The sequence below is a fragment of the Pinus tabuliformis genome, chromosome X (assembly GCF_031772625.1).
Source record: "Pinus tabuliformis cultivar Carrire ecotype Pingquan chromosome X, CPIR1, whole genome shotgun sequence".
Taxonomy (NCBI): Eukaryota; Viridiplantae; Streptophyta; class Pinopsida; order Pinales; family Pinaceae; genus Pinus; species Pinus tabuliformis.
Window position 1 is genome coordinate 1,726,411,646 of NC_142308.1, and position 13,352 is coordinate 1,726,424,997.

At 34.0% G+C, this 13,352-nt stretch overlaps 1 protein-coding gene across 1 annotated transcript; it reads right to left on the bottom strand.

Moving 5' to 3' along the window:
• Positions 1-1,518, bottom strand: LOC149146676 (uncharacterized). The gene has a single exon (XM_089449938.1). The coding sequence runs from the start codon at positions 1,249-1,251 to the stop codon at positions 91-93; it is 1,161 nt and encodes a 386-aa protein (XP_089306064.1). The 5' UTR covers positions 1,252-1,518; the 3' UTR covers positions 1-90.
• Between the last annotated feature and the right edge of the window lie 11,834 nt (positions 1,519-13,352).

Below are 13,352 nucleotides of genomic sequence, written 5' to 3' on the forward strand. Positions count from 1 at the left end.
GGGTTGCAGCAGGAACAAGAGTAAACGAAGAAGGAAAAAGAAAAAGGAAAAAGGTGAAATGAACTTGTAGTATGTTATCATGAAACCGACCTACGCATTCATGGGCCACAAAAACTGAGGCACAGCATGCTTCGCCATCCCGCAATCGGAACTTATGTCAACGCTATGGACTCCGAGCTTGAGCTCCAGTTCGAGCTTGTCGCGGGATGCAACTTGCGCAAGATGCGGTCTGTTGGCGTCGCTGGTTTTCCTTCGGCGCGGCTTTGGCGCCGGCTTTTTAGCGGCTTCGGCTCGACTGTTGTGTGTTTCTATGGAGGGGACGAGTGTCAACTGAGTCCGAGAATCGTTCACGGCGCCGTCGGCCCTTGTTGTGTCGAAAAGTCGAGAAGGGGATTGCACCGCCACACACTCGGTGGAGGTCGAAGTCGAGTTATTATTCCCGCCGCCCCGGCTCCAGTTTCTCGACTTTGCCGGCTGGCTCGTATTGGGCTTGGAGGCAGTTATGGGTAACGGGATGAAGGCCGAGGAGGGGATGGAGAAATTGGTCCGCGCTCTGGCGCCTCGCAGCCTGCGAGCGGCGGCGTCGTAGGCTCGGGCCGCTTCCTCCGCCGTGTCAAATGTGCCGAGCCAGTGCCTGCACCGCCCAATTCTGTCGCGAATTTCCGCCGAATATCTTCCCCACGGCCTCTTCCGCACGCCTCTGAAAGTTTTGTTATCCTCCGTCGACCCATCCGCCGCCGACTTCTCTACACCATGCCCGGCGCTCTTCGGGCCGACGACATCAAAGCCACCAGGTTGCTTAACAGATAATCCCGGCGGCTGCTCATTCCCCGCTTTTACAAACACCGAACCGGCGGCGGCACCGGAACTGCCCGGGGATCGGCCAGAAGAACTTCCAAATAGAACACGCTGCCCGACCACAGCGCCTATGCCGGCGTCGGCCAGGTTAACCGACTCAATGTTTGCAACTCCATTATCTATTGTGTTCACCGCCACCATGTCAGGCGCCCGGAGCCGCTCGTAACAGGCCGGAACGGTGATTTCCACCGGCGGCCAGAGCTGAGCGCCGAACAGCTGGAACGTCGACTCGCAGGGCCCTCCTTCACGGCCATTAATATCAAAGGACGACACAGCTCGCATGCCGTTGTAAAGACATAGAGCCCAGTCGATCCCGCCATCCATCATGGGACTCTGGGGCTCCAATTTCACAGGCATCGTGTTCATGGCAAACAACATATCCTGCCCCGCCATGAAAATCTGTACCTCTAAAGAATTCTTCCACAGAAATTGGCACAAAAGTGTAGGCGAAATACAAATTCAAACGAAGGCCACCATCCATAAAAAGCTTGAAAACCCACCCGGCCTTGCAGAGAATTCACAACAGCCTATGAGTTTCAAATTGGTCACCAAAAGTCTAAAGGCCACAGAAGTTGATGAAATTTCAAGTAGTCCCTTAAGTTTTGAGAGCAAAATTATGCTGCAAGCAAGATTTTAACTGCAGTAAAAAAGAAAATTACAGGCATTTGGTTGAGACCGATAAAAGCAAATGCAGCTCGGGAGAAATATATATATATATATCTAAACAGTTTGGTCCTCTAAACCAGGGCGGAATAAGAGTAGGGTCATATGGGCGCCGTTCGAGAGAGCTATGACCCATTTCCCGGCGATTATTGTGCCCCGCCGGGATACCCCACGACGGAACGGGTGGTCACTGCTGTGTATTTATTTGCCCGAGGATTTGACTGCCGGCCAGAGCGCCCGCAAAATTCCCGGCGTGCTGACTCGAGCCGCGCGTCACACACTGTCAAAGATCGGCCCCTTTGACTGCTCACAGAACCACGACCTTAAAACATTTTTATAATGTAGTTACATTTTTAAAATAGTGTGCTGCGCCTTTTTCGCGATTCTATTTTATAGTTTCATCCATGCTTTTATTTTGTCGGGTTTAGGGCCGGTGAAGGAATGTTTTGCGTAAGGCGTTGTGCCATTTGCACTTTCGTCTTTTGTTTGCTCCCATCTGTCCCTGGTAGGCTCCGTGAATTAATTGTCCTGAGGAAATTCATCTATTATCATCGATTTTGGGGCTACTTCTCAAAGGAAACGGAATGTCGGGTGCCATGTGTTTGTGCTTTGAAACCGGTGTGATTTCTTTGTTTGAACATTTATAGCAATGTTTTCTTGTTTGTACTTCCCTATGAATTAACAAATAAAGGTATTTTTAATTAAAAATAAATTTCATCCTTCTCTTTACATATAAATTATAATATCCTAAGGTGCTAGGTAGTCCCAATTCTCCCATATCTCCGCTCTCAATTAAGCATTTATTTATTAATAATTTTTTTGGGAAGGTTTTTAAATCGCAAGCTTTATTTATTTTTTACCATGTTATCGAAACATAAATGAGCTGGGTAATATATACTCATTTCAGATGGAAACAAGTATATATTATTCCATGTATTTATGGCTTAATAGCATAGTGGACATATACTGTCTCGCTCATTTATGGGTGAATAGCATGTTAAATAAGGTTTGTCCTTTTAAATAGGAGAAATGAGTATCAAAGATTTATTATTATTTTAATAAAAATAAATATAGTGATATAATAGTAGTATTATTTAAATAGTGATTATAAGTGAGAGTGGATATGAAAAAAAAAAATTTGTTTATTAGTATAAAATAAAAATTTTAATTAAGAATATAATGATGTAATAATAGTATATTTAAATATATTTATAAATTGAAAATAGAAAGCATAAATAAATGGAGTACTCATAATATTTAAATTATTAAGTATTAGTCAAAAGATAACAACACTAGTGATAGTTAGTGTTTAATTATCCCTTCACCTTAGTTTTATTTTAGCTATTGTGGCAAAAATTTGAATATATCGAAAAGGAAAATTTGAATAACTTCATATTGAGGTGAATAGTGAGAACAATTATGATTAGATCTTAAGTCTTTGATATTGAGGAAATTTTGAATATCTTAAAGTGAATAGGGGTAATAGTTTTGATTTGATCTTAGATTATCTTGCCCAAAACAATCTTTACAAGTTATATTCACCAATTAAATTTAAAATAAAATTATTAATAAATTAATATTAACACGAAATAACAAAATTATTGACTTATATTAGAAATTTAATTTTCAAATTAAAATAATTAATATTTTTTATATTTTATATTTTATTATAATTATTAATTTTTTTAATTATATTATTATATATTTTTATTTTTTTAAAATAACTTTTCATTTTCATTATGTTTAATCTATTATAATAGGCCTATTTCATATAATTCACCCTTTTTTTCCTTAATGAAACTTTGAATTTCTTACTAATTTATATAAATGTTATTTCATATAATTCACCCTTTTTCTCCTTAATGAAACTTTGAATTTCTTACTAATTTATATAAATGTTATATAAATGTGGTGTTAAACTTTGAATCTTTTATTAATTTAATTTATATTATATAAATGTGGTATTTGATCTTTTTTATATAGTTTTTTTTCATTCAGGCTGTTAATATATATCGTTATTTTATTGTTTTTATAAATAATTGAACCTATAAATGTTGAAGGTGGTATCTTAAAATCCCTATAAAATTTAAGATCAAAATTGTATTTATTTGGTTGTTATTTGTAAAAGAATCAACACTTTATTTGGATGTTTCAAATTTTATTGGAATGTTTTGGATTGAGTTATAATTTTAAATAAATGTCAATATTTTTTTTAAATCTTATACATATCAAGAAGATTTAGTTTCCTAATATCTTCATATCTTCAATTTTCACTCATTAAAAAAAGGTCACACAATATGCACATACTTTTATAGGTAAAGTTCCAATTATGTAAACATGCCTCAACATCCTATCATATACATTAGCATTTAAATTTTTGACACATTACAATAAAGTTGGCTTCCAATTACATATAAATGTAACTTAAATAAGTTGACACCATGCAATAAAGAGCAATAACTTCAATAAAGAGCAATAACCTGTAAATGTAATAATATGACAAATAAAAAAATTATTAACAATTAATAACATTAAAATTCACTTAACCATTTCCTAAAATATTGATGTAGATAAATTTGCTTAAAAAGAAAAATACAACTTTATTGAAAATAAAGAGAACCTTATGCCATTTTCAAAAGTGAAAGAAAAAAAAAAAAAAAAAAAGAAGAAGAAAAAGTTATGCATGTTTCAAGAATTTTAGAAAATAAACTATTACATTTGAGGAATTACTAATTTTTTTATTTATGTTAGTATTTTTAAATTAATTTGTTAAATTATATATAGTTTTATATTATCCATTATTTTTATAATTTATTTATTTATTTGTAACTCAAAGAAATCGGCAACTAGGTTAATCTCATACTTGTTTGACACAACTCCAATTATAGTCACTACTATTATAACTTTGGAGTGTACAATTCCACTTCATAACCCATATCACTACTAGATATTGAACTTTAAATTTCTTAATTTACCTAACTTTACATCACTTTAATAAACCATTAAAATTTCTTTTAAAATATTATTTCTATAATATATATATATAACTTTTTTGGAAAAAAATCTCTATCGATCACTTTTATAAAATATTAAAGCATTATTAAAAAATTGAAAATGAGGCCCCCCAAAAAAACCTTTTGGAAAAAATCCCTGAGTAGAAAATCGTTGATATAAACATAATATATGCAACATAATCTATTCATGAAATATGAAATATTTTCTCATTGATTGATTAGTGTTGCCCTTCCCTTTTCATTTCGATCTATTTTATTTTATTGATCTATGATATTAACATAATACATGCAAGATAATCTATTCATGAGATATTTTCTCATTGATTTGTTAGTGTTGCCCTTCCCTTTCCATTTCTTTTATTGATTCAAGTTGTTTACACACATCGAATATTTTGATTCAATAATGAAAGCTAGCTACACGTTGTTAAGCAACGGTGCACTTTTCATTAATCAAACTATCAAAATTATACATATAAATGATCACATTTTGGTTAAAAAATCAAACCAACCTTTATAAAAAATCTAACCTCTAAATAAATAAATCCAACATCTAAATAAATAAATAAAAAGTCCAACGGCTTTCTCCATTATTTCCAAATATTTGGAAGTCCTTTACTCCGAACTTTTCCATACCAACACCAATATTTGAAAATCTAGCAAGTAGCATTTCATGAATATGTTATTTATTTTTTCTCTCAAACACAATTCCTTTTTTTTCTCTGAAGGTGTGAGATAAATCGTCATTATATAGTTTATGGCTTAGTGCTCGAGTCCATTATTGTAAAAGACTTTACCCCGTGTTGAAATTTCTTTATTATAATGTACCCATAACCATGATACTAACAATAACAATGAAAGTGGTTATGGAAGGACAACTATTTTTGTAATATATAATTTTTAAACTCATTTAACATATATAAAATTTTATAATTTAATACTAAAATTTAAATTATCTTTTATATTATTTATTTTTTCTCAATTTAAATATTAATTTAGAAAAATTTAACATACTATAAATATATATTTATATAAATAACAGAGTTAGATTTTTACTTATTCATCATTTCTTTTACAACCTTTTATTCTTTCACATATAAATGTGTATGCCTCCCCATCTATTTCATGTAATGTATAAGATATTATTTATAATCTTAATTTTTGTCATTAACATTATATATAATATATTTTAATTGAATTGTCTTAAAAAAAATATGATTAGGTAGCATTATCTTAATTAAAATGTAATGCAGTTAAGTAGCAAGTGGTTAACTTTTATTGAAATCAAATTTTGTATTGAAATCAAATTTTGTTTATTGGATTTTCAAAAAGGTAAATAATATTTAGTTTGTTTTAAGATTTTATGTTTGTGCTTGAAAAACTTTAAGATAAGCATACTTAGATTACTAAAGTTTTGAGAATTAAAAGGTTAGAGAGTTCCATATTGTAACAAATATTTGAAATTATGATTTATTGTGGGCATAATTGGGACATTATAGGAGAAAGTGTTTTTCATTTTCGACTCTCTTAGTATCACAAAAATGACAAATTATTTTAACCATATGTTTTGGAAATTGTCCAAAATCTTATTTCACTATGGAACTCATGTGAGTTTGTCCTTCTTTTAACAAATTTGAATTCCTTCTTTATGCTAATCAAAAGATAGAGGTACTTTTCATCTTGTAGAGTGGGGTAGATCACCTCCTTATGGTTACTTACTTTTCTTTTGATAATCTTCCAATTCTTTATCACATCGCAATTTTTCCTTAATTTGTATGTAATATTTTTTTAATATTATCATTATCATTCTTAATTTGTATGTAATATTTTTTAATATTATCATTATCATATAGAGTGACCTCTTCCATTACTCCCCAATGATTTAGCCCAGAGTTGGCATCTTCACGCCACTCCCACTTGAATCACAGGATGTTTTGACTGGAATTTGAGGCTATCTTAAAAATACACTTCACTTGTTTTTTATCTTATTATTGTACATTAGGCACCTAGTCATAGTTGTGGTCTTTATGGGAGAAACACTTACTTTTATGAGGAGGATAGGATTAGGTGATTGTCTTTAATTTTGAGATTATAAGTTATAAAACACTTTTGAATTTGCTTTATCTTCATCCAAAATTCTCTAAAGGTGTCGTGGCTCAAATCTCCACAACCATATCAGACACTAGGAGTGATGAGAGTATCAAAGAGGAGTTTCTTTTTATTCCATAGTAAAAGGGCAATTAATTTATAAGTGTTTTCAAGTCTATAATAAGATTTTTCACCCTCCATTTATCATTTTCTCAATGAAAGTTGATTCCAAATATTTGTATAAAGTATTACTATCAAACACAAAATGATGAAAATGAAGACCGGAAGATCTTCATTTTCAGTTTTTTCACAAGCTCGATCCAGGGACCTGTAGGTTATGGGCCCACGAAGCCCCATTCTGAGACTTCTCTCAGTCTTCTCAGATGACTGCGCAGCACTTCCTCAGCCATGGTGACAGCGTTCGCGTCCTTGAAAACTTCGCTAGCTTGGCACTGACGACACTCTAGGGCAGCTTCCCCACAAATAATTTGATGTATGCAGGGGGAATGCGGTTCACAATCCCTTCTCCTTCTTCTTCCCATTCAAAGGACTGTTGGTAGGGACGGCAACATCCACTCTACGCGTGGACATGTGATGACCAGCATCTAGAACTCTCGTAGCCTCTGTAATTGTCAGAGCTTTTGATAAACTCAAGCGCTTTATAGTTCGTCTCCCAGACCTGAATGATGGACGACTGGATCCCATACGCCTCTGCCTCCTGCTTGGAAGGGATGGAAGGCCGCCCACGCCGTCTGCCCTGACCCTTGGTTACTCATTGGCCTTGGACAACCAATATATAACCCACTATACTAGCAAAATTATTAACTCAAACGATTGCAAGAAACAGAATTGGTTTCCAGAACAAATCCTTGATCACCATTAATAGCCCAGTACATGTATATTATATTAAACTTTTCCAAAACGAGTTCTAGAGCAAAGTCAATGACCATGCAAAAACGAATTCAAACTTGAAATGCACAGACACCAGTATTTGATCTATTCGACGACACAATATTAATACACGGCGGTCTCTCTAATCTCACAGTTCGCCTCATCAAAAATAAAACCAAAATCTTGCTCATCGACATGCCTATTCTGCGGCATTGAAATTTCCATTTTCAACTGAAAAGAAAACCAAAAAGAAAAACACACGAAGACACAAATTCATGGAGATGAATTTTCATTATTTTACAAGCTCAGTTTACAGTGTTAAGGCATTTCAGCCTTAATCCGGAATTCTCCAACGACTACATTGTTTCCCTCTCTCACACGCAAAGGGTTTTCTAATCTCGTCTTCTTTTCTTCTTGATTCACTCAGGAATCTTTAAGTTCTTTATACATACGTTCAGTCATAACTGATTTTTTTAACTAAAATTAGTTCAATAACCGAATCTTGTTCAAGATTGGCCCGGCTGCCCATGTGGCTGCCCACATGTCTCCTTCCTCTAATTTTCTTTCATCGACGTGTCCGGATGCTCCTGCATCAGACTCCCGAGGTACAAAAATTATGACCTCCTGGTCATATGCTCCCGAGGTACAAAATTATGACCTCCTGGTCATATGCGTTTCTTTCACAATTCGCAATTCTATCCACTGTTTCACTTCGTCAGTGGAACTGCCTTCTGTGAGCTGCAACCAAACCTCTGCAATAGCAAGTCCTCCCTGCTACCAGATGCCCTACCAAGCTTCTCTGTTGAGCTTAGTCCTCTCGGCATCTCCGTGGTTCTCTCCTCTCGAACCCATTGAGCACTCCTGCTCCAGGTTTGTTGCAATCTTCTCATCTTCATAAGACAAACTGTACCTCTTTTTTTCTTCGCACCTCTTCTTCCTCTCCGCAGGAAATCTTTCCCGCTCTGATGCCACTTGATGAAAACGAAGACCGGAAGATCTTCATTTTCAGTTTTTTCACAAGCTCGATCCAGGGACCTGTGGGTTATGGGCCCACGAAGCCCCATTCTGAGACTTCTCTCAGTCTTCTCAGATGACTGCGCAGCACTTCCTCAGCCATGGTGACAGCGTTCGCGTCCTTGAAAACTTCGCTAGCTTGGCACTGACGACACTCTAGGGCAGCTTCCCCACAAATAATTTGATGTATGCAGGGGGAATGCGGTTCTCAATCCCTTCTCCTTCTTCTTCCCATTCAAAGGACTGTTGGTAGGGACGGCAACATCCACTCTACGCGTGGACATGTGATGACCAGCATCTAGAACTCTCGTAGCCTCTGTAATTGTCAGAGCTTTTGATAAACTCAAGCGCTTTATAGTTCGTCTCCCAGACCTGAATGATGGACGACTGGATCCCATACGCCTCTGCCTCCTGCTTGGAAGGGATGGAAGGCCGCCCACGCCGTCTGCCCTGACCCTTGGTTACTCATTGGCCTTGGACAACCAATATATAACCCACTATACTAGCAAAATTATTAACTCAAACGATTGCAAGAAACAGAATTGGTTTCCAGAACAAATCCTTGATCACCATTAATAGCCCAGTACATGTATATTATATTAAACTTTTCCAAAACGAGTTCTAGAGCAAAGTCAATGACCATGCAAAAACGAATTCAAACTTGAAATGCACAGACACCAGTATTTGATCTATTCGACGACACAATATTAATACACGGCGGTCTCTCTAATCTCACAGTTCGCCTCATCAAAAATAAAACCCAAATCTTGCTCATTGACATGCCTATTCTGCGGCATTGAAATTTCCATTTTCAACTTAAAATAAAACCAAAAAGAAAAACACACGAAGACACAAATTCATGGAGATGAATTTTCATTATTTTACAAGCTCAGTTTACAGTGTTAAGGCATTTCAGCCTTAATCCGGAATTCTCCAACGACTACATTGTTTCCCTCTCTCACACGCAAAGGGTTTTCTAATCTCGTCTTCTTTTCTTCTTGATTCACTCAGGAATCTTTAAGTTCTTTATACATACGTTCAGTCATAACTGATCTTTTTTAACTAAAATTAGTTCAATAACCGAATCTTGTTCAAGATTGGCCGGGCTGCCCATGTGGCTGCCCACATGTCTCCTTCCTCTAATTTTCTTTCATCGACGTGTCCGGATGCTCCTGCATCACAAAAGTAACCTTAATAATCCTTTAGAAGTTAATTATCATAATTTTCATTTTGTAATTGTTAACAATTATACCCTTACTAAAAACATAAATCCTAAAATATTTTTAATCAAAATGATAAAACTCTATTTAAAAAAATAATATTATTATTATTATTTTAATAATATTATCAATTTAAATAATAATAAAGAATAGATTAATTAAATATATCATAATTCTTAAAAACAATAATCTATCTCAAAAAAAACTTATTTCCACCCACCCCCACCCCCACCCCAACCCCCACCCCAAAAGGAAGGAAAGATTTTGAAAAGCAACCACCTACCAAAAAAACCCTGTAAAAAAAAATAGAACATGAAATAGACGAACATTCCGTTGTATAAAAAAAACCATGAAATAGACCAGCATTCCTTCTTGAAAATATTATTCTACATTATTTGTGGATAAATTTTGTTTATACTTTTAGTATATGCATAATTTTCTCTATTATCTTATAACTCGTGTTAATTGTTCTATAGTTACCATTCCTATCACTCCATGACCTTTTTACTATCATCATGGTGCTAAGCACGACATCGTGCATCGTAAACATATTTTATAAATTTGTCTTACCAAAGGTCAAACTTCGCCACGTTTGATTATCATTGCATTCTTATTTTACGCTTCCTTGACAAACGTGGGAACAATGTATCTCATGAGTATCAATCTGTCTTATCTCATCAGTAATTATTATTTTTTATTTTTTTAATTATTTTTTTAGATGTTTAAATAATAAATTATTAATGTATATAATAATATTATATATAAAAAATAATAATTATAATTTTTTAGGGTAAAATAATAATTTTATATCTATCTATTTTAAGATAAATTTAAATTTGGATTGTTATTTTATATATATATATATATGAATAAAAATTAAGAAAAGTGTCTAAAAAGTGGAGTTAGAGATTAATTAGGAATTTTTTTCTAATTTTTTTTTTTTTTTCTTTTTCTTTTTAATACTTCTATTCTTTTAAAAGAGGACTCACATAAGATTTTTTTAGAGAATTATAAATTATGTCTTAGGCTTTGTCCTTTATTACAATTAGAAGATTTAGATTCATGATTTTTTTTCATTCTTTTAGGTGGAACTTTAGTAGTAAGAAATGATGGAATTTGATGGGCAGATTTCCCATCATGAAGTGTTTTGCTAATCAAATACAATTAAAAAATGGTTATGGGCATCAACATTCTTTGTTTAAACTATAAAAATGGGTAAGGGAGTTATGTTAAATTGTCAAATTTGATGGGCTATTTTATTTTGAAATTCCATCCTTGGTAGCAGCCATCTCATTGAAGGAAGGGATCAACTAATGCAATACTTATTTTTGTATATCTGTAGGAATCTATAAATTTTCATTGTATGTTTCTAAATAACCTTTTATACCTTATCTACCTCTAATGTATATAAATCTTCACCTTCAATTCCATCCTCATCATCCAAATCCAAGTGCCTAATATGGCTACCATCTTTTGGATTTGGGAGGATGATATTTTTCCCTTTTTGAATGAGCTCTTGATTTGGGACATCAATCGTAAAAGTATCCAAGTTGATGGAAAAGCATCCATCAAAAAGTTATTTTTCATAATCCAATATTTTCATCCAACACATTTTACCTTGTATTAGAACCATCTTATCTGGAAGACCTTTACTAAGGTATATCTCCATATACAATTGAGCATAAAGGTGAAAAACCCAAACTTTACCTATTCATTATATGTCTTTAAATATCTACCTAGAGAATGTCCAATACATTTTAAGATTGAGAAGCTAGAAGGGAAGTGATATATTAGGAAGGTGTACCCATTTTCGAAATAATCATAATGGATGGGTCAAATTTACAAAACCATGGGGTAATAAAGAGCCTTAGCCTTCCCTTTAGCTATTGATTTGGAATGAATCATTATATAATTTGTCACCTATCTTGGTACTTTTGGGTGGAATAATTGGAGGAAATAGCTTGCAGGGCCCATTTTATTGGCATGTCCAGTTGGAGTCTAAAACCTTCTTAAGCCATTTTGAGGCACCAAATAAGACTTTTTGGGTCAAAGTTTTGTAAGCATAGTTGAAATTCCCTCGACATTGGTATACAAATCGAGACCTTTCCAACAGTTTGAAAATCACCTCAACTGGAACTCATATCTAGAAGATATGCCTCCCACAAGTTGACCTTCTTTGTTACCACCATGGAACAAGTATATGCCATGTCACCCACATTGATAAGATGTGTGAGCCTAGCCACATGTGGAATTTGATGAATATATAGAAGGTCCAAACCTTATCACTAATTAAGGGTTAAGGGAGGAAAAAACCCTAACCCTAGATGACTATTAAGTTATGTTAAATATTGGACCACGTGGAGGAGAAGGGGTTCCATTATGTACCATTGCATTTGTTCTGTAACTAAGCATAGCATTTGGAGTGTGATTTTGAGAGCATGAAAAAGGTGTGAGAAGATTATGTCAACCATTTAGGTCATAGTGAAGAAGATTATGTAGTAACCATTTAGGCCATAGTGTCAAACCTAACACCATAACAAGTGCCTCTTTCTTTGCAGTTACACTTCCATAATTGAAGAAAGGAGAGTAGAGCATAGACCTCATTTTCTAGATGAGTTTTCCATTACAAGTTTCCCAGGATACATTTTATGTTAATTTGTGTGGATGATGGGTTTTTTTTCTTTTTTTTTCATTTCAATTTAAATTATTTTATAAATCCAAGAAATAAGTAAGTAATAATTAATCTTGGATCGAAGGAAAAATTCACATTATATAAGATATTAGAATAATTTATCGGGATTGGATCATATATTTTTTTCATCAACCTCGATGTTTTTAGAGTGTAAAAAGTAGAGGAATCATATTATGGGACCATTTTTTCCGATGGGACGTAATTCAGTAAATTGGGGTTTGAAACCTTCTAAAAGTAGTTTAAGGCATCAAATGGACTTCCCTAGGGGTATAAATTTTCTGCTTAAGTACACTATATTTATGTGTCATTCTACACATAGATACCTTTCCAATAGCAGAAGAATTGCCTCAAACATAGTTTGTATGCAAAATGTATGCCACTCGGAAGTTGACCTTCCTGTTTTTACCACAATAATTAGAGAGTATCAACACCAATTATTCATGGAAATGGGGATAACCACATGATCATTATGAAGAATACTCTAGAATATTCAATATTGTACTCTAGTTAAGAGTTAAAGGAGTCAAACTTAACCACTAGTAGATTATCGGGTTGTGTTATAATCAAGCCACTAGGAGGAAAAGGGGTTTCATTCTATTCAATTGCAAACAATATAAACTTTGAAACGGGAACTCATACTGTTACCCGTTTTGTAGAGATAGCAAAAAAGTGACTCGATTTTGAAAAGGGGTGATGCAGAACACACATGTTTTTTAGAGCTTAGTTTTTGGCATTATAAATTCTTTTATGTAGATTGCGTTTTAGAATGGTAGTGTTTTTTATGTTGATTTAAGAACATGGTAATTCTACACCAGGTTTTTTCTTCCTTTTTTTTTCTAATGTATGAAATGTAAATAATTATTTTGTAAATTTAATAATTTTTGAAGTGGTCTTTTTCTTCATACTTTCTTGTTT